The sequence below is a fragment of the Thrips palmi genome, unplaced genomic scaffold, assembly GCF_012932325.1.
Source record: "Thrips palmi isolate BJ-2018 unplaced genomic scaffold, TpBJ-2018v1 HiC_scaffold_4, whole genome shotgun sequence".
Lineage (NCBI taxonomy): Eukaryota > Metazoa > Arthropoda > Insecta > Thysanoptera > Thripidae > Thrips > Thrips palmi.
Window position 1 is genome coordinate 8,907,568 of NW_023144631.1, and position 20,673 is coordinate 8,928,240.

At 53.4% G+C, this 20,673-nt stretch overlaps 1 protein-coding gene across 4 annotated transcripts; it reads left to right on the top strand.

The window, feature by feature from the left end:
* The first annotated feature begins 109 nt into the window (after positions 1-109).
* On the top strand, positions 110-11,732 carry LOC117649987 (disintegrin and metalloproteinase domain-containing protein 10). 4 transcript variants are annotated; one of them, XR_004588011.1, is made up of 17 exons: positions 111-331; positions 4,910-5,179; positions 5,288-5,479; positions 5,554-5,737; positions 5,830-5,983; positions 6,083-6,229; positions 6,327-6,525; positions 6,611-6,795; positions 6,875-7,049; positions 7,138-7,315; positions 7,416-7,593; positions 7,679-7,912; positions 8,005-8,121; positions 8,222-8,386; positions 8,562-8,679; positions 8,799-8,986; positions 9,632-9,767. XR_004588011.1 is itself a non-coding variant. In XM_034393221.1 (17 exons), exons 1-17 carry the CDS (start codon positions 271-273, stop codon positions 9,637-9,639), a joined length of 2,604 nt encoding a protein of 867 aa, XP_034249112.1. In that variant the 5' UTR covers positions 111-270; the 3' UTR covers positions 9,640-9,774. The 4 variants fall into 4 exon arrangements, 3 of the variants coding, with proteins under 3 accessions (XP_034249110.1, XP_034249111.1, XP_034249112.1); XM_034393221.1 differs by having other exon boundaries at positions 8,799-8,837; positions 9,632-9,774; XM_034393219.1 differs by lacking the exon at positions 8,562-8,679 and having other exon boundaries at positions 110-331; positions 9,632-11,732.
* The last annotated feature ends 8,941 nt before the right edge of the window (positions 11,733-20,673 follow it).

Consider the following 20,673-nt stretch of genomic DNA (forward strand, 5'->3'; position numbering starts at 1 on the left):
AACGCTGCGGCGGACAGCAGAAGAAAGAACAACAACAACCAGAACAACAACAAAAAAGAATACATTATATACAGGACTGGGTTTTATTCACAGTCAGAAGAGTGTAAATAACTGGAGTTGGAGCCAGTCGTCCCCGCTCATGCGCAGAGTGGCAGAGAGACAAAGGTTTCCATTATCTGTGCTTATGTTAGATTGAACAGCTGTGGTGTATATGAATTTCGTTTCAAAATTTGATGGATAACGTTTCCGAGGCATCATTCATGTGGGAAAATGTTCAGTGAATGTGGATACATCATATATCTTCTCCTGTTGATTCCCTACATTGAGAGTGGTAAGTTGCTTTCATTTCTAAGACGGCTCTAAACATTTATTTTTAGGCCTATGTTTTGGGCTAGGACCACCACCACCGAGGACCTAGGTTCCTGTGTTTATGTGGTATCATATTTACTTTTCATGAGTGAAAAGTAGGTCTATTTCGATCCACAATGATGCTACTTTTGTCATTAAACCGAGGTCGTCTGCTGGTGGGTTATATGAGGTTGCCAATGTTGCTCCAGAAATAGCAGTAGTTTGTCCAGGTTCCGCTGTTCTTCCTTTTACCCCGTTCCTCTTGGTCTAGCTTTTAATATTTTCTGTACTTTGCTGTTGTATCATTGTTTCTCTGACGACTTCTATGTCCAGAATGCCCTCTTTCATACAAATAGTCACATGCCCATGATAACAACCTAACCTTTAACTTGTCTCTATCCCCATTCTTGTCATTGTTTGTCTGTTCGTTTCGTGCAGAACCTCCTGTATTCTCATCTTCTTACCTCAGTACAGAAATATGTTGGTTTTGGAATAGACTGTGAACCATGAGTTTTTTTTCACACTGTTATTTTTATGAGAGCCCTCCATTCTACTCTAGTGTTCCTAGTGTCTAATACCCTCTGTAGGACTTATTTGATGTTGAATTAATATTTTTCAGTTTATTTTAATGGGATGTTCTTCAAAAAAGGGTTTTCTCATTTTGTGCACATTAAAAGCAGGTTGAGGAAATGTAGGGAGATTGTCCTGTCAAATTTCTGGACCTTTGTATGGGTGGCTAAGAATCCAGAACATTATTTTGATTTTTAATGAGCAGTCAAGCTCAATGAGCAGATCAGAATTTGAGTTCATTGCTGTGGCTTTGGCTTGCCCTCTGCACTGAAGCAGTTTCTTAAAAATGCCGTTCTCACGAGTGTTGCTCAAATTCCCCCTTCCCCCAAACCAAAAAAAGACAAAAAGGTTTCCGTAGATTGTTTGGGCTTTGAATAGAATGAGCAAACCGAAACTACCGCAATCCTGTCTGCAATGTCCAATTCGCAGTGCGCTGTGGGAACAACAGCTGAGTCAGACATGAGTAAGTGCGAGTAGCGCACATCCTTATCGGCGCCCACGCCGCATGGACACGCGTGAGGCGGAGGGTTCAATCGTCCTTTTGGTTCTGTTTGCTTGACTGAGCGGGCGTGCAGCGCCATGTAGCGCCATGCAGTGATGGGCGAGTGCCCGGAGTGGTCCATGGCCGGAAGCAGGAAGCAAGCAGGAAGCGAGGAACCGATCTGACAGCGTCCGCGTCCGTCCTGGGGCCTGTGGTCCTGCAGACTGATTCCGAGAGTCGTTTTCGTCGCTCTGTCTCTCTCGCACCTACACGGGACGCCTCATGAGTGTGAGAGAGACAGAGCGACGAAAACGACTCTCGGAATCAGTGAGCTGTCCGCGGCTGCGGGGCGGCGGGGCTGCGGTCAGCGACACCTGTTTCTGCGTCTGTCCTCCCGCGCGGCGCGTGTCGCGTGTGGCACCGTGTGGCGCAGCGCGGCTGCGGGTTCGAATACCGGACTGAAGTCGCATTTTCCATGGTCCAGATGCCCTCGACGGGGTCGATACCTTGGCGCAAATGTTGGACGTGTGTGGGGCAGGCCAGGGCAGGGTGTGTTCGGGGAGAGGCGAACTGAACGCGATGCCCTTGGGACTGTCTGAACGCCGGGCCGGGGTCAGAACCTGTCAGAACGGAGACATGAGCGAGCGCATGGGAAGTGCAGCGACTGGGAGCGGCGCCGCGCTTCGACACTGCTTTTCAATGGCGCTCAATTAGGGTGGGTTTATTGCAGTCACGCGATTGGCCAGCTGGGCAAGCTGGGCTGCTGCTCTGCGCCGAGGAGGCAGGGGGCGCGGCTGTGACTGACTCAGACTTCGGCGTATCAGTGCCGAGTCCCCGACCTAGCGTCCCAGCAGCGCGGCAGTGCGCGGCAGTCCCACAGTGGACTCCGCAGCGCCCCTCCTCCTCCACGAGGCGCATCTGGGCGCTGCCATGGCGCTGCGCCCGCTGCGCTGCGATACTCTTGGCCGTTCAGGCTCGTTGGCTCCGTTCTGCTAGTCTGTCCCTCTCTTGAGTGAAAGTGCGGGGGATGAGTATGAGTGGTGCCCCCGATACCCATTACCAGAGGAGCATGTTGGCTCGCTGGCTCTCCGCCGCACCTCCACGGGGCCCCCCGTGAGGGCGGCGACGGGGATCGAACCCGCGCCGCGCCGCCTCGTCTTCAGGGAAGTGCCACGCGGCGCCGCGCACTTGGGGGACTTCTCGACGTCGCTCGCGGTGCTCCGCGGAGACCCGCGGTGACAGGGGGAGCTAGAAGCAGCCAGAAGCGCCCCGCTTTCCCAAGGAAGGGGCAGAATTGCAGCGTCGCCCTTTTTCCGCCTCAAATATTGCGACACGAGCGGGGCTCGGACGACCGGCCGGCCCGCTGGCCTAGACCAGCCTAGTCATGGCGACGACGTGGACGGCTTTCAGTTTATTTTTGTTGCTTTTTCGCACGGCGTAGCGTAGCGTAGCGGTCTTTAGCCCCGGCCTCCCTCCCTGGACACGGCGACGCGGCGTGACGCACGCGGCGCCGCCCTGACAAAGAGGTTGTAATCGCTTGATGTGGCGGCGAGCGTCTGTCTGGCGCGTGCCGTGGCGTGGCGTGCCGTGCCGGACGCGCGGCGTCAAGGCGAGCAGTGAACGCACGCCGCACGCCAGCCTCTGGCCGCCTCTGGCCGTCATGCCTGCGCGCGCGGCCATCCTCGCGCCCGTCCCGCTTCCCTTGACCGTGGCAGGCCGGGCCGGGCCGGGCCGGGCCGTTGCAGGGCGTGCCCTTGGCGCCAGGCCCTTGGCCGAGGGTGGCGGCCCTGTGACGGTCGTGCAGCTACCTCCCCAGCCCTTCGACGCCGTGCCTTTGGCGTGCCCTGGCTTGCCCTGGCTTGCCCTGGCGTGGCCTGCATCCGGGCCGAGACTGCTACACTGGTGGCCTCCTTGTGCTCCACGCGTCGGCCCGCCGGTGCCCGTCGGCCGCACTCATTTCCATGCGGCCCCTCCAAGGCCCCCCCCTCTTTTCTCCTTTCATGAAAGGGGTGAAAAAAAAGGCGAGCAACGTGATGCATCGCTGCAGTTTTTCTTCTTCTTTTATCCCGCTGGATCATCGCCTAGTTGGCCGCCCTGCTAAACAAGCGCTTCTGCAGCCTCTCTGCCTCTCGAGCTTGCTTTCTTTCTGTGCTCTTTGACGCCCGGCCTTTGGCACGCCTGGCCTTCGTGGTCCGGGAGTGCTGACGTGCTGACGAGGCGCCGTGGAGTGGAGTGACGCCCCGACGCCGCTGCAGCTAGCACTGCCTCGGCAACTGCAGTGACTGGTTTGGCGGTAAAGTGGCCGCGGCGAGTCCGAGTCACGGCGACGCCTCGTCGCGGCCAAGGTGTCGCAACGGCGTGGCGGCGCGTGGCGGGCCGGCGTCGCGACGTCCCCGCCGAACGGTATTGGCCGCACGGCCGCGGGGCGCCCCGCCGGGTCCCGTAAACGCGAAACTCGGCCGGTGCGATCCCTCGCCCCGCGAGGGACCCCCAATGCGGCTTGCTCTTGGCACTTGGACTGCGCGGTTGTTGTTTCTGTCCACTTCTTTTTTGCAACTTGCATCGCCTTGTCGGATTGCACTGGTAGTTGTGAGCCGCCCTCCTTCCCCTAGCGAGGCCTCCGCGGCCAGCGGCCATAGCGGCGCTCCCGCCACGCCTGCACACCTTCAGGCCTTCGGCGTGCGCGCCGAGCGCGGAGGCTGGCGGAGTCTCGGTGCGCGCGGACTTCCCTCCCCCGCGGCCCGCGCCGCGCCTCGCCGCCCGAGCCGTCGCGTCCCCGTTCTGCCAGGACACTGTACTGCCGGGCGACCACGGGCCCCCGGCGAGCGCTAATCTGTTTCGAAGCTCGCGTTTCCAGCATGGGTTTCCTTTCCGTGTCGTGCTCGCTGCATCCCACACGTTTCACTTTCGGCGCCACCTGTCTCCGTCTCCGGAGTCCTTGCACTTTGCACCGCCCCGCCGGCCCGCGGACACGCGAAGGCTCACGCGAGCGTGCACGCCGCACCGCGCACGAGGGGAGCAGTGAAGCGTGCGGCACGGCCGTTTCCGCGCGCCCCGCGATTTCTCTCCGCGGCTTGCCCGGCTTGCCGTGTGCGAGATTTCGCAGTGGTTGTCGAACTGGACGGTCATGAGGGTCAGGGCGACGCGCACCGCGACGGCGCCCCGCCGAGGCCCCCGCCGTCCGCGCCGCTGGCCGAGCTTCACGCTACGCTGCGCCGCACCGCACACCGCGGATGCCGTAATTCGTGGTGGCGGCGGACGCACCGCGTCGTGCGGCGTGCCGTGGTGCCCGTCGTGCCACCAGCACCGGGGGGCCGATGCGGCCGCCGGCCGGCACCGCCACGCCGCGCCACCGCGCCATACCGAGGCGATGAATACACTACCTACCGTCGTGTCGTCATTCCTGTCTTTGAATCCGCATCCCCCCCCCCTTTCCACTAAAAATGTTAAAAGTAATCTCCACATTGCTTTCACTTTCCGCGACTGACCTCTACGGTTTCCGTGTTGCAGCCCAGCGCGCTCAGCGCCTGAACGAGTACGTATCCCACTTCGAGGGGCTCCAATACGACACGGACCATGTCCACCGGAGCCACCTCCGCGCCAAACGTTCGGTGACGACCGAGGACGCCGTGCACCTCAAGTTCCGGTCGCACGGCCGCTTCTTCCACCTGCGCCTCAAACGAGACCTGGAGACTTTCGACGACAATGTGGAGATAGTGGGCAGCTCCGGCCGCCCCGAGAGAGTGGACCTGTCCCACATTTACTCGGGACACATTCAAGGTACCTTAATCTGCGTACTTAAGCACATGACGTCTTATCTTATCATAAACTAGATTAGCGTTAACAAATTTAAGTTTTTTTAAAATTTGTCAAATTTTTCAATTACAGGGGAACCGGGGAGCCAAGTTTTTGGTTCTGTCTCCGATGGAGTTTTTCATGGAAAGATCATATCTCCCCGTGATGGTGACTTCTATGTGGAGAAGGCGCATTATTACTTCCCCAAAGAAGCCAACAACACCTTTCACTCAGTCATCTATCACTCAAAAGATGTCAATGATCCTTATGCTGAAAGGCGCTCAGGTATGTACCATGCCAAATCTAGTGTCTACAGTTCATATTGTGACATATTTTTTGAAAATATAAAATTTGAACAGGACACAGTAGCGGTTGTGGTGTAACAGACCACTGGATGGAACAGGTGCAAAATTCTTTTGTTCCTGAAGAGCCAGCACAAGCTCCTTCAAAATTAAAGCATAAGAAGGTAAAAAGTACTTCAAGGGGAAGCAATGATGTCAGAAAACCACCTCCACCATCTCAAAAGCCAACAGATCAATTCCGGTAAGTTTCATGTACAAGATACAACTCTGAACAGGAATGAGATCTGACTCTTCTCCTTGATTCTAATATTTCTTGTGTTATGTTCTCCCTAGGTTTCAGTATGAGACTCCATTTGAGAAGTATTCAAAGGAAATGAATGATCATAGCCGCACAAAAAGAGCTGCACAAGCAAAAGAGGAAATCAAAAATACTTGTTCACTCTTTATTCAAACAGATCCTCTCATCTGGAGGCATATCCGTGATCAGGTAATGTGATACATTTTTATATTGTTTTTACTTTTTGTTAGTTTACACCAACAATGGGACCTGGGTGAAATTGAATATCTTGCTTGTCTTGATTTTAAGGTTGGAAACAATCCAGAGAAAATTCGGGAGGAGATTTCATCGCTTATTGCACACCATGTAACAGCAGTTAATTATATTTACCGAGATACTAGATTTGATGGCCGAATGGAACATCGAAATATTAAATTTTTTGTCCAGAGAATTAAGGTAAAATGCTCAGCCTGAAGAAAACATGAAAGAAGGAGTACTGTAACTGTCTTGTTTGTCTACCCATGCATAACAACATGTTTTGTTTGTCCTGTAGATCGATGATGATGCATCATGCAAGACTAACATCTCAAAATTTGAGCCTAGCCCATTTTGTATGGAAAACATAGATGTGAGCAATTTCCTAAATCTTCATTCCTTAGGAGATCATGAGCTCTTCTGCCTTGCTTATGTTTTTACCTACAGAGACTTCACAGGGGGCACCCTTGGTCTAGCATGGGTAGCATCTGCTTCAGGTACATAATTTATACCATTGCAAAATATTTTTTAGTCAAGTAGAAAAGATTTGTCTTCATATTGTGTTGCATCTTCTGTTCATAGGTGCCTCTGGAGGTATTTGTGAAAAACACAAAATGTACACAGAAACTGTTGGGGGAACCTATCAGTCCACCAAACGCAGTTTGAACACTGGCATTATTACTTTTGTCAACTATAATAGCCGTGTGCCTCCTAAAGTATCCCAACTAACACTAGCTCATGAAATTGGGCACAATTTTGGGTCTCCAGTAAGTAACTTGCCTTCAAGTGTGTCTGTCTGTGTGGTCTGGAATATTTTTAATGAAACTTGGGTCCTTTTTTGTATAGCATGATTATCCACACGACTGTAGACCTGGTGGTTTGGATGGCAACTATATCATGTTTGCATCGGCCACTAGTGGTGATCGTCCCAACAATAGCAAGTTTTCACACTGCAGTGTTGGAAACATAAGTAATGTTTTAGATGCAATATTTGAGAATAAAAAGAAGAACTGCTTCCAAAGTATGTTGTATCTCCTAAATATTTTGTAATGTTGAAGAGCTGTATTCTTGACACACACTGATGATTAATTTTGTGCCTCTTTTTTCAGCTTCTAAGGGGGCATTCTGTGGAAACAAAATTGTGGAGGCTGGAGAAGAATGTGATTGTGGCTATGATGAAAAAGAATGTAAGGATCATTGCTGCTACCCTCGTTTGATATCTGAAGAAGATCATAAGCTAAATAAAAGTGCAGTGATGTGTAAGAGGAGAGCTAATACTCAGTGCAGGTAATTTTTTGTTGCAATGAAAAACAAATTGTGTGTTATGATTCTTGCAAAATTTAACTTGCTGTATGAATGTCATGCATTTTGAAATGTTATTTTACAGCCCCAGTCAAGGTCCCTGTTGCTCAGGAGATACTTGCTCTTTCGTCCCGCAAAGCTTTAACCAAGAGTGCAGAGCTGAAACCAACTGTAGTTGGAATTCTCATTGTGATGGCAGAAGTGCTGAGTGTCCTGATCCTTCTCATAAAGCCAACAAAACCCGGTGCAATGAAGATACACAGGTAATAGAATTCAAATGCCTTCACTTTTACGAACTGCAATTTTGTTTCTATTTACCCTGTAATGACTTTCATTATTCATCCACAGTTGTGTATTAATGGTGAGTGTTCTGGGTCCATCTGTCTGGAGTGGAACCTCACTGAGTGTTTCTTAACATCATCACTTATACCCAACATTGACAAGCGTCAGTTATGTGTACTGGCTTGTCAAAATGGTACAAATGTAACTTCATGTAGAAGTACTAGTGAATTTGCCCACCAGGTGGGCCTTCCTCCTGGTGGCATAAGCCTGAGACCAGGCTCGCCCTGTGATAATTTTCAGGTATCATCTGCTTTTTGCCTTGTAGTGTGAGTCACTCGAATCAATTTGTTGTCAATCTTTGACTGTATTTCTTATACACACCTTTCCCACAGGGATATTGTGATGTCTTTTATAAATGCCGTGCTGTAGATGCTGAAGGTCCTCTAGCACGGCTGAAGAATATGCTTTTCAATAAGCAAACATTACTTTCTGTAGCCCAGTGGATTACAGTAAGTCTCTGTTACCTCACTTAAAGGACATTCAAGGACAACAATTATTGTTAACATTTGAAGCACTCATTAATTTGAATCTTTCTTTTTTCTTATCCAGGAATATTGGTGGGCTGTCCTTCTTATGGGTATCACCTTCATCATCTTTATGGCCATTTTTATCAAGTGCTGTGCTGTGCACACACCATCTTCTAATCCAAAGAAACCACCAGCTAGACGTTTTTCAGAAACTCTGAGGAGACCAATGAACACACTTAGGAGAATGGTACGTTAGCACCTTTGACTCTAGTGATAAAAGTTCAAATATGCAAGTATCTCATTAATTTTCCTTGTATTGTCTCTGTCTTGTGTAATTGACTTTGGTGTCTCTGTTTTTGTCATTGTCCTTTGCCTTTGTTTTTTGTGATGTATCCTGATGTGTCTGTGTGTTCGGTGTGCAGCGGGGACCACAGGGCAGAGGGCCTAGTTCAGGAGGGGGGCATCATGTTAGACAGGGCCACAGCAGGGCGCCTGCCCATGGTTATGGAGAGGGTCGAGGCCAATACTATGCACCCAAAGGTAATGCGCGTTTTACCGTACAACTTTGTTGCTTTCTTTGTGGGTTGGCCGTCTTGCACGTCCTCTCTGGCCGCTTCCTGAGGCGTAAGGGATTTAAACTGAGTTTTCATTATTTTCAGCATCGGCACCGCCAGCGGGGTACAGCAGGGCAAACCATGGTGAGCTTTATGCCGGAGCATACAGTAGCTCGAGCTCTGGACCATCGTCACGTAATGCCAATGCCTTCGAGATGCGTCACCACAAAGTCTGATAGGTCAACCAATTACCATCTTGTTCCAGACCATAGCCACCACCGGCTAGCCGGCAGGTGAGGCTTGTACCATGCACTGTGGTACCAATCACTCTTGCCTTTCTGTCTTGTTAGCACTGTTTTCATCCTCATTAATTTAAAAATAAGTTCTCCGTCAAAGAAATAATTTTTTGATATTAATTATTGTCTTCAGTCATTTCATTGTTAAAGGCATTTTTAAGGTGTAATTCTAAGTTGAGGTTAGCAATTAAATGATTGTTTATTTTTCATAGGCACCTTGCACTTTGTTTTGCACTTTTTCAAGTTTGCCGTTGGCACGCTTCAAACCTAGGTTTAATTCTGAGCTGAATTCACCTTTGGTACATTATGTGACAATTTTCGTTTAGCTATACAAAACTATAAAATATTTCTTTGTAGAACGAATTTTAGTTTTTGGTTTAAATTTGTCTTGCATGATTCTTTTACATTCAGTTCAATTTTCAATACATTTTTGTGGTCATTATGGTGGTGGTATTGGTGGTGGTGGCTTAAGTCAATGCTATCTAACTAATTGGTGACATTGGGTATTGGCAAAGACTGATTGATGGCCTCTTGTTTTCATTGCTTTTTTTTCTGATTGGACATTTACTGTATCCCTTTAAGTTTACCTCATTGCTCTGTGTTGAGGTCTTGCTTCAAAATTTGTAATCTGTAATGTTGCAGGTGTTTGATGTCTGGAAATCCAAGCAACCAGTTACCTACTGTGGACCAACACCATGGTTACCACCGGTCTTCATAACTACCAAAAGTGGGTTGTTGGGAAGATCCATTTTATCATCTCTCCTGTTGTGTGTGCTACACCAATTCTACAGTTAGGTTACGGTTCTAGGCTTGGACAACTTCACTGCCTCAGTATTAGTGTGAGTGTTTTCTTCGCCAAGCTTCTGTCTGCTGAACTGTGCATAACCTGATCTTGTGAGTGTGACTGGCTCATCCACACTTTAAAACTGAAGTTTTTATCTGATTGCCAAGTCACTTCTGTCCTGTTTCATCCTGCTCAGAATGATACCATTGGGTTTGGAAGACATTGTAGATTAGATTCTAGGATTTTGAGGAACCGTTTTCATTGCCCTTAAATGCTCTCATAAGTGTCTGGCTCTCTCAAGTTGCCTCATTTATAATGGTTGCCTTAAGAAATCTCCTGTATTTTAGTTTAATTTTTTTCTTAAAGTTTAAGAGAATGCATTTTCACCACTTTTTTTAGATTGAGAATTATATACTTAAGTATTACAGTAAATGGCAGGTTCCAGGCTATGTTACTCAAGTGTAACCAGGGTGTAACTCTTGAACAGATCAAGCAGAACATTACTCAGGAAAGAAAGGATGAAAGTTTCATCAGTTCTTTTACAGAACCAAAGAGAAAGATGAACAAAAACCTTAAGCTTAACTAAAACAAAAAAAAAGCAATTTAATAAAAAGATGTTTTACGAAACATCTAGAATGCTGTCTCTCCCTCTCCTCTTTCCCCTTATATGAGCATATAAAAAGGGTGTGGGGAAACTAAGACTAGACTTGACTCACATTAAGGCAGGTTAAGATTCATCTAATTGTGACCATTCTGACCATCTTTTTCACATGGAGGATGGCCATTTTTTTTCTGAAATCCAAATGCCTTGAAAAAATGCAAGCCGCAAGACTGCCTTTTCTTCTCATGCTGAAGTAATGAATCTTGAAAGGTTCTGTTGCACTGCCAACATGATTACTGCCTTAGATTATGGTATGAAATCATTTATTAAGTTTAGTGAAAACATAATTGGCAAGATAACCTTAAGACTGAATATTTTGCACATAAGTGGCTTGACAAGGCTTGCTGTGTGTTTGAGTGTGTTCACACTTCACAATGCCTTAGGTTTGTGAGAAGAATTTCACAGTTCAGCAGGACAGGATGTACTCCCGATGTATATAGAAAGAGAATGCAATGGACAATATTTTGCAATGGTTTTGAGAGACTGAAGAGTGTACAGATTGTTGATCTTCCTAGCTCTCATATAAAAGAAAAAATGCGTGCTCTGTGATTTTGTAATTAATCTTAAGTAGAGCTGGACTCAAAATGGTACACAGCATATTAAATAAAGGCATACACGTAAGAGTAAATGATGATGTTATTATAGGTATGTTAAGGATGTATGTGTGTGATTTTGTGCAATTTTTGCTGACGTGTGATTTTCATTACAAAAAACAAATTTCAACTTTAGTCACTTTTTTTTTAAACTGTCGTCAACCAATTTTACCCTTAAGCAAGACGCTTGGATCTCTTTGTGTGTTGTTTTTTTTTTTTTTAGAGAGAAAAAAATACTAAACTAAACCATACATGCCTGCAACGATCATGTTGTTTCTTTATTTAACATTTTATATTTTGTTTTTTATGTAATTTTACCACTTTAATTTGTAATATGTTGTAACCTTTCCCTCCAATTTACAAACTACATAAAGTGCTGTTAGAAAGCTGTTTGTGGCTTTCTACTTCACTCAAGCTCCAATTGAGATGAGTATTAGTCAACTGTCTGTCTTGTTTGGTGTTTGCTCAAGTAGGACCCATTCACTGCTGTACCCTTTCCCAAGAATGTAAATGTGTACTGTTATATTCTATCATAAATCTATTGTATGTATATGATGCTGTACAAAGAGGGGCTAAGGTGTTTTTGTGTCATTTGAGTTTATGCTGGTGTTACAAATAGCAAATATCAGTGATTTGAATCCCATCTTGATTTAGCTCATATAGAATAATTAAAAGTGCTTCAGAGTGAAGCTTTAAAAGATAATAGCCTGTATATGCTTCTTTCCCTCCCTGGCTGGTGTGATTTTAGTGGGCTTCATCACTTTCTTTATCTCTAGAGTGCACTAAACTCAAAATGTGACACCTTTAAGCTTTTAAAAGATCAACTTCTAAAGAATCTTAAATCTACATCAAATTAATACTTTAAAGCAGTTTATTATTTCTGTGAGGTAAGTCTGCCTACCCTCCATCTGACATGGCATTTTGAGGAAGCTCACAGCATAGGCCTCTTTTAATTTTGGATCCTTCACAAACCTATGTTGTGCACTAGCAACTGCCACTCAGTGAATATTTGAGTCATTGACACAAGCTGTGACCTTCATGAAGGAACAATTTTTGTTGAAATAGAAGAAGGAAAGAACAAGATCTTCTTTCTGCACATACTATGTTGTTGCTGAATTCTTTGAAGATGTGAAATGGAAAGCATTCTTTTTAGTATTTTTTTGTGGGGAAACTGTTTTTTACATAGTGGAGATGTCTCTAGATCAGTAAATGAGGGAAAGGTTTTGTACAATTTTCTTGCTTTCCACTCCATTTTTCTATTTTATCTCAGTGACTTAGTTCAATTTCTCTCTTAACATTTTTAGTGGTATGCATCACAAACTTGTTTCCAAATGTTTCATGCTATTTATTGATTTTATGTTAGTAGGATGTATGTTTCTTTTGATATTTAGATACATATGTACATGTTTGTAGATGAAATGGAGCAATGAACAAACAAAAAGTAATATATTCTTTTAGTCACCTTAAGGCAGTAAATTCCATCGTATTGCCGCACTTAAATGTATTTCATGCCAGAAAATGACACTTATATCAATTTTTTGGTAAAAGCATGTGTCGTGGAGTATTAACTGCTGTTTCTATTGCTTTGATTTTACCTTAGCCTTATACAGTTTGATTCCACGTAGCTGCTTGTCTGTGGAACACTTATTTTGGGAATTGTAACAAACATCCATGTTTTGATATCAGGCATTTTTGACTTCATTCCTAGATCTTTTACAGTGATATTAGTGACTTGTCATGACACCAAGTCATCAATAATGAAATCTTGTATTCTTTTGGAAAAATATTTGATCCATCGCCATATTCATATATTTGTTTCCCTGATGCCATTGTATCTATGTTAGTCTCAAACTATACTGTGAAGTGATATCTGAACAGTACATTTCCTTCTATATGTTGGAAGACTGATCCGTTCTTTTACGCCAAAATTAATGACATTCCGAGTCTTTGCTTTTATATTCCTTTCATTTTCTAGCACAGTGTGTGGAGATTGTACAAATAGTATTTGGTGATGTTCTCTCCCCCTTTTTTGTATAAAAACAAAAATGTATTACCTTTCCAACATACCTTTGTTGATTTGTCCGCAGACCAGTAAGTCCGAGCAAGCCTCGGCCTTCGATTTTTGTGCGATGGTTGGCTGATTTGAAATTAAAGTATCATCTCTGTCATGTAAACGGTCTGTCTCATTCCGCCCTTCACCCCTTACCGAGCCCCGTATGCACCTAAGGAAAGTGGGAGGTGGAGTTGGAGGCCGGCGACGCCGTCGTGGCCGTGCACCTTGCGCTGGCCGGGCTGGCCGGGCTGGCCGGCGGAGGCAGACGGGGGGCAGACGACCGCTGCACCCGCCTCCGCAGCCGCAGCACCACCTCGACGTGGACCCCACCAGCCCCGACCCCGACCCCGCCGCAGCTTGTGGCCGCGTTGCGCGTTGACGGCAACGGCTGCGGTGTGCTGCGGTGGCGGTGAAGTTTAGTGGTTGTTGGGTGGGGCACGCTGGGGCACGCGGAGGGCCGGCCTGGGCTTGGGGCAGTGTAGTGGCCGGCCAGCACGCGCATCGCGCAGCCCGCAGCCCGTAGCCTTGCCTCAGCCGGCGAACGGGTCGCACGCAGCACGCGGCACGCGCACGCGCACGCAGCCTCGAGTACGCCGACCGGCAGCACGGCCGGTACGGCGAGCCGGTAGTACCTCGGCACACCTTGACGCCCCCGACGTCCCCCCTCGGCACGCCCCACGCCCCGCTCCGGCTCGCCCCGGGATGAAGTGGTTAGTAGCAAGTAGCCCCGGTGCATGCCAGACCCCGACCTTCCCGATAACAACAACAACAACCACCCCGAACAACCCTCTAGCGCACGCGCCGCGCCGCGTCTGTGTGGATACGCCGCCCTCTCTAGGTAAGTCGACGAGATGCTCTGCCGGCGTGGAGACCGGCGGAGACGCCCGTCGCCCCTCCGGGCCTTCGGCCGCGTCTTCCGTCTTGTCGCGAGGACGCCGCCAAGGGGCTCAGTCGCGGTGCACACGCCGAAGCAGCGGCAGCCGGCAACAACAGTCTCGGAAAAGAAAGCTGGCCGTGCCACCGCCGCGCCTTGCCGCCGGGGACGTGACACATTGTCCTGCCGACGACGGGAAGGCCAAGTCATGCGTCACCGCGTGGTTTTCGCCTCGCCGCGTTGCCGGTCTGGGCTGCCAGGCTGGTCGCCGCGGAGGCCCGGGTGTCCGGCGCTTGCCCTCCAACGCAGCCCTCGGACAACGACGCCCTTCGTGACGGGGACGCACTGACGGCTGGTGACGGCGAGGCCCGCTCACGCACGGCGGCGTGCCCCCGATGCGTGCCCGGTGCTTCCCTGCGCAACAGGCATTGCATCGCGTTGCGCCGCGCTCGCCGCGTGTCCCATGAACCCCGGGCAAGCCGTCACCCCGGCGGTGTTGGTTTGGCTGCCTGGGTCACTGCCACGGGGCGCCCAGCGCCCAGCCCGCCACTCTGTCTCTCTCACGCCGGTGCGAGACGCCCCTCGAGTGCGAGAGAGGCAGAGCGACGAGGGCACAGTTCGGAATGAGCCTGCTGCTGCGCTGCTGCGGCGCCCACTCGTTTTCTCGTCTTATTTCGCTTATTTAGTTCTTGGAATCGTTCCACGCCGCGGGGCCCTAGTGCGGGGCGGGGCGGGGCGGCCGCTAAGCAGCCCACCCCACACCGATAAGCGTCACTTGCACGCGGCGCAACCAGACCGGACCAGCCGGCCAGGGAGAGCGAGAGAGAGAGAGAGCAGCGACAACCGTTAAAAAGTAACGCGCCAGTGACTTTGTTCTGACCGCACACCACGCGAGGTGGACGTGAGCGGCGACACTGGCCGTCTTCACGGACGACCGCGGGGTCACGCCCTCTGTCTCTCTCTCTTCCCCTTCAACATCGAGGCCGAGGGGCTGGCTGGACCGGGCTGGACCGCACCACGGCCACCGCAAGCCGCAGAGAGCTGGTCTCGCCGGCCTGCAACCGACAAAACCGCACAGACTAGAGATATAGCAAAAACAACCTAAGGCAGCAAAAAAAACTTTTTTTTTCTTGCGCGGATTAAAGCCGTGCGTAAATCTTGGCCACGATGATCGCGCGTGATGCGTCTTTGATCCCCGCGCGGCGAGCGAGGCGAAGCGGGCAGGCCAGACGCCGCCGTGCAAGTGCCCCCTTTAATTAACGAAGCAGAAGAGACAGAGAAGAGACAGGGCGCGTGTCGCGTTTCTTTGTTTCTTTTTCTTTCGAACGGGGCGGCCTGACAAATTACGGAACAAGACGTGCGACGACTTGATTCTCGCGCGCCGCGTCCGCCGTGGTCCGCCGTGCCGTGGTCCACCACGACGGCCTGGGATAGGAGCAGCAGCAGCGCGTCCCGCTGCTAGCCGCCCCGCTTTCGCCGCCGTGTTTTCTTTCTGCACGCCCTCTCTCCCTCTCTCTCTCTCTCTGTCCCTCTCTCTCTCCGTCTCCCTCACACTCGCGCGCGGGAAGGGTGCAGCGAGTGGAAGATTCCGCGCCGCGCCGTGCAGGTGGAAGTCGAGACGGCATAAATCCGGGCCAGCCCTGGGCCAGCCTGACCGACCGGCCGAACGGCGAGAGGGCAGTGACTCCGTTGCATCGGGGGCGTAGCCGTAGGCACGACGAAAATAAGCGCGAAATTTTATTTTAAAAACGAGATGCCAATACAAAATTTTTAAAATTAATGAAATCGTGTGACAATGGACAAGTTGGTCCTTGGACACGACACTGTATGTGAGCGCGCGAAAACGCCAACGCCGCATTCCCGGGCACGCCGGGCACGCCGGGCACGCCGGGCACCGGGAAGGCAAGCGGGCAGGAAGGCGAAGGCTCGCTGAAGCTGAAGGCTCGGCCGGCAGAGCGCCGCCGCGCCGCCTCCCCATCAAGCTGTCGGCGGTGCAATAAAGTTGCAACCCGCCCGGCTTGTGCAAGCGGGGCCAACCCCCGCGGGAGGAGGTAAATTAATTAATAAAAAAAAAATAGACTGAAAATAACGGAAGCTTATTGTTTTTTTTTGTTTTTTTTTTCAATTTTTCTAGTGGCATTTTTTTTTTGAGGAAGAGGGAACGGCTATAAGTAAGGGTCAATGCTCTAGCTTGGTCGGTGAACGATTCGCTGTCGCGCGCGCGCGCGCGTGTGTGTGTGTGTGCCTGCTTCGCGCGTGAGTGTGACGACAGAGGGGAGGGGGTTGCAAGGAGCAAGGTCCCCCCGCGGTGCAGTTCCTGCCGCTCTCCCCTTCCCCCTCCCTCGGCCCACACACACACTTGTGGGGAAAAGAAAAGAGAGGAGGGGAACGGGATTGATCGGAGGACACTGACACATCCTGAAAGCAGCAAAGCAAAGCCAAGCCGGCATGTTTCTTCTCCCATTTTATCGCAGCGACAAAGTATGGAGGGCGTGGCGCCGAGTGGCCGCTCCAGTCTTTGTCCGTCGAGTAGCGAACAGTAGCGGCGCGCCGAAGGGGAGGGGGGGGGGGGTGCGGAGAGAGACGCGGGGGTCGTAAACGCACTCGTCAATCTCACCGAGGCCCGCAGAGCGATTCCGAACACTGTCTCTCTCACACTCACAGGGTGCGAGAGAGACGAGACGCTGCGCCATCTCACTGGAGCGCCCGACGAGTCCGGGGTAGGCAACCCTCCTGCACTGATGCGAGCGGGTTGCCTAGGCCAGTCCTCCAGGCGCCGAGCGCCCGGCGAGCAGCGAGTAGGCAACGCGCCCGCATCAGTGCAGGAGGGATGCCTAGCCCGGACTCGTCGGGCGCTCGCTCCAGCGTCGGCGTGCTGTCCCCTCCCTCTCCCTCTGCTCGTCCGAGAGTCGGGAGGGAAAGGGAGTTGTCCGCCCTGCCAGACGGCGTACTTGACGGGCGTGACGGTCCCGGTGCACGCCGTGCAGGCCGTGGCGTCGACCCCGCGCGCTGCCAGCACCGCCAGCGTGGCCGCGACAGTGACGGCGCGGCGTATGTTTAGCTTTAGCTTTGGACGAGGTGGCACAACTATTTTTTGCTAACCCAGTTTACGCCCTGCGACAAGCCAGCAAGCCAGCGGGCAGGTGAGCCGGCCCGACTGTGTGAGTGTGTGCATGTGTGCCTCGGCCTGTGCGAATGTGGGTCAAGTGGCAAGTACGTGTCATCAAGGCGGGCGCGGCGGACGCGGCGCGGCCCCCGATGCAGTCCAGGGAATCCCGAGGGGAGGGCGCGGCAAGGACGCGCTACACTAGTGGATCGCGGCGGCCGACGACGCGGGCCTCTTCAGCGCCACAAGGGATCCGCCTGCCCAGCCTTGGCCTCGGCGCGCTTGCCGACAGGAAGTCGACCGGAGCGAGCCCTGCGAGGACTTGGAGGACTCCGGCGAGGGGCGCGTCCAGGCCGTCCAGGCGCGACGAGCTCGCCCTTTTGGGCGTGGCCGGCCGAGGCAGGGCCCAGGCAGGGCCCAGGCAGGGCCCAGGGCGGGACTCTGCGCTGCAGTGGACTCGGCGGGGCGGCGACGCGGCGGGGCGTCAAAAGAGGGGAGCGGGGTGGGGGGAGGAAGTGTCACGGCGGGGCGGCCAAGGTCGCGACATGCCTCTCGGAACGCCCGCCCCGCCCCGCCCCGCCCCAGAGCCCGGCCCGGCTCGTCGGGGCGGACTGATACATTGCGCTGGCATTTTGTAAACAGGGTGCCGGGTCGGGACTGGGCTGGGCGGGACGGCGGGACTAGGCGAGACGGGGCGCGGCGGCCGAGTGCTTATTAGCGAGTGCGCGGTGCATCCCCACCCCTCCCCCGGCTTGCCCCGCTTGCCCCGCTTGCCGGAAGGGCACACGTGCTCACAGGAACCCGTCACCGCCCCACCCGGCCCCTCCCTCGCCTCGCGGCCGACAGAGCGCGCGATGATATGGACCTCCTGCCCGTCCGGGCAGCACTCGGGCAGCAGGCTGATTCCGAAGCAGTGCTCCGTCGCTGTCTCCCTCGCACGCCAGCTGAACGCCCCGAGAGTGCGGGAGAGACAGGGCGGCGGGCGGAAGCTGGGGCTGGCGGGGCAGGGGCGGGCGGCGCGTTTGAGGTGCGGCGGGGATAAACAAATGGCCGCCGGGAGCAACGCGCACCGCGCACCGCGTTTCGGGAAACGCCGCATACTCGGGCGCGGGGCCGCCCGGCCCGGCGCCTCACCCTCACCTCATGGCTCGCGCCGCTCGCGCTCTGGGAATCGCATTCAAGCGAGAGTAATAATCCCCCGCCGAGAACCGCGTGCTGGCGGCCTGGCGGTCTCACTGGCGGCCCCACTGGCGGCGAGCGGGAAGCGCGGCGTAAACAGCTTGTGCAACGTAAACCCGGCACCAGTGTTTCCCCGTTCCCCGAGGTGCTTCCCTGCTCCGCCCTGCTCGACGGCCGTGGCGCCGCCGTGTCACGCTCGCCGTGTCACGCTCGCCGTGTCACGCTCGCCGTGTCACGCTCGCCGTGTCACGCTCGCCGTGTCACGCTCGCCGTGTGAGCGGTGCCGCGTCGGGGGTGGGCCGAGAGGGCCTCGACGCGAGCGTGGACGAGCATGTCGCGTGTTGTCGCATCGCGCGCCGAGACCATTACTCCACATGTCCGACGCCCCCGCGTGCGCGGTGCGCGGCTCGCCACGGCGAGGCACGGCACGCTACGCCGCGGCGAGGCACGGCGTGCCGCAGTCCAGCCGAGGCTGCACGCAGCGGGGCGGCACCGCCACCCTCGGACTGCCTCGGACGCCCCAACTACGCCCCGCGGGCCCTGCGCCCCCGCTCGACACGGCCCGCGCCCAGGCTGCTTCAGAACCGGCGCTCTGTCCCTCTCGCACGCAATGCTGTAATGCGAATGGTGCAATCGAAATGTGAAACGCCAAAGTCAAACGCTGGGGTACTTTTATTGCTGGCCTTGGGGAAGGCCTCTTGCGCGCCGAGTAGGATTCTCCGGTGACCAAGACCAAGCATGGCCAAGCATTTGAGTCGCCTGGTTGAGCACAAGGCGACCTAAAAGTGATTGTTTTCAGCCTTCGCCTTCGCACCGCCCGCCGTGCCCGCCGGGCCCGCCGGGCGACATCACCCGCTCTCGCTGGTCCGCTGGCACCGCGCCTGAGTGCCGCACCGTCCCTCGGCGTCCCGGCGACCTCCCCCCCCCTCCCCCTCTCGGAAATTAGAAATACAGAGCGAGCGTCCCAGAGACGGGCTGGGCCATTTGGGCTGCCCACCTGAAGGCGGGCAGGGCCGGCAGGGCCACTGTCCTGCGGCCACCCCGTGCACCCCGCACTGTCCGTCCGTACCGGTCCGTACAGTGGCGCAGTGCGCCAGGCCTGCAGGCCGCCAGGTGAAGTACAAGTAGTGCACTTGGCCACTTTTTCACACAGCGGTTGGCACCGTGTCGTGCCAGGTGGGGCCAAGCCGGCCAAGCCGGCCCAGCCGGGCCCCGGGGCCAGGCCGAGGAGGAGACTTGGGGGCGCCTCCAAGAACAACCAGAGAGCGGCTGCTGTCGCACTGTCGCTCGAGTGGAACAAACTGGCCCACTTAGCGGCGCTCTGGGATGGTGGCACCATGGTGGCACCGGCACCGGGACAGTCGGGTGTGATGTGGGAAATTAACGAAAAGTGGACTCAGAGGCACGAGAAAGATTTTCACTCTAATTGTCGCACGGCCCCATCTGACAGGGCGGTGCTGCGCTGTGCTGCGCGGTGCACCCCCAGCCACGTGGGCCGGTCCCGGCCGGTCCCGCGAGGATCAAACATTGTCGCACGGGTGACTGCTGCTGATTCCCCCACCCCGGCTAGAAAGGGTGGGGGGCGCACGCCGCACCAGCCCGCACCAGCCGCAACAGCCACTCCCTCCCCTCTTGAATTTATCGCGCGCTTTTGGTCACGCCCAATTTATTTATAGAACAATGCCGATGGTAATTTTAGCCCAGTTTAATCAGCTGGTGGTTGTCGGCCGGACCTCCTCGACGGGGTCCTCCTCGGCGGGGACCTCTTCGGGCTTCACTCGGCGCCCGCGCTGAGAGTCCGTCTGCTTGGGAGACGAAGGCGACGGCGTCGAGCATGCAGGCAGTGAGTCGATCGGGGAGGGGGGGGGGCGCACTGCAAGTGCCCCCGCAGCAGCGGGCTCCAGATGAGTGTGACAGCCGTTAGGGGAGGGGGAGGGGAGAGGGTGTGTGACATACAATGCCTCTCCCGATGAGCCCCGTATATCCGTCATTCCTCTTCGGCCGACTCGGTCACTGCGCTGCGCCTATTCTTAGGCCTCCCGCACTGCTCACTGTTCGCACCGTGAGAGCTGAGAGTGTGTGCGTGACGTGCGCTCACGCCCTACGGCGCCCCTAGGCGGCCCATGTGGCTCGTGAGAAGAGAAGAGAGAAGAGAGGAATTTTCTTTTGTTTGCGTGGCACGCCCAGTTGGTGACGCATAGAACGCGCCGCCCTCCGGCCTCGGCATGTACCGTGACTGCTTTGGCATGGACATGGACATGACGGACATGACGGCGTGGCGGTGCGAGGTGCGAGTGAGGCCGCGGCCTAAACCAAACCGCACCCCCAACACCCCCAACACAACACCCGCACCCCCAACACCCCCAATCGCTCGACTCGAATCTCGCGCGCTCGTGCCCATCAGCTGGCCAGCTGGGGCGCTGCGTTCGGAGCG

Coding starts and splice junctions, on each gene's coding strand:
- LOC117649987 (XM_034393219.1), top strand. CDS start 271: ATGTTCAGTGAATGTGGATACATCATATATCTTCTCCTGTTGATTCCC. Junction 332..4,909: donor GATTCCCTACATTGAGAGTG/GTAAGTTGCTTT, acceptor TCCGTGTTGCAG/CCCAGCGCGCTCAGCGCCTG. Junction 5,738..5,829: donor AAGCCAACAGATCAATTCCG/GTAAGTTTCATG, acceptor TGTTCTCCCTAG/GTTTCAGTATGAGACTCCAT.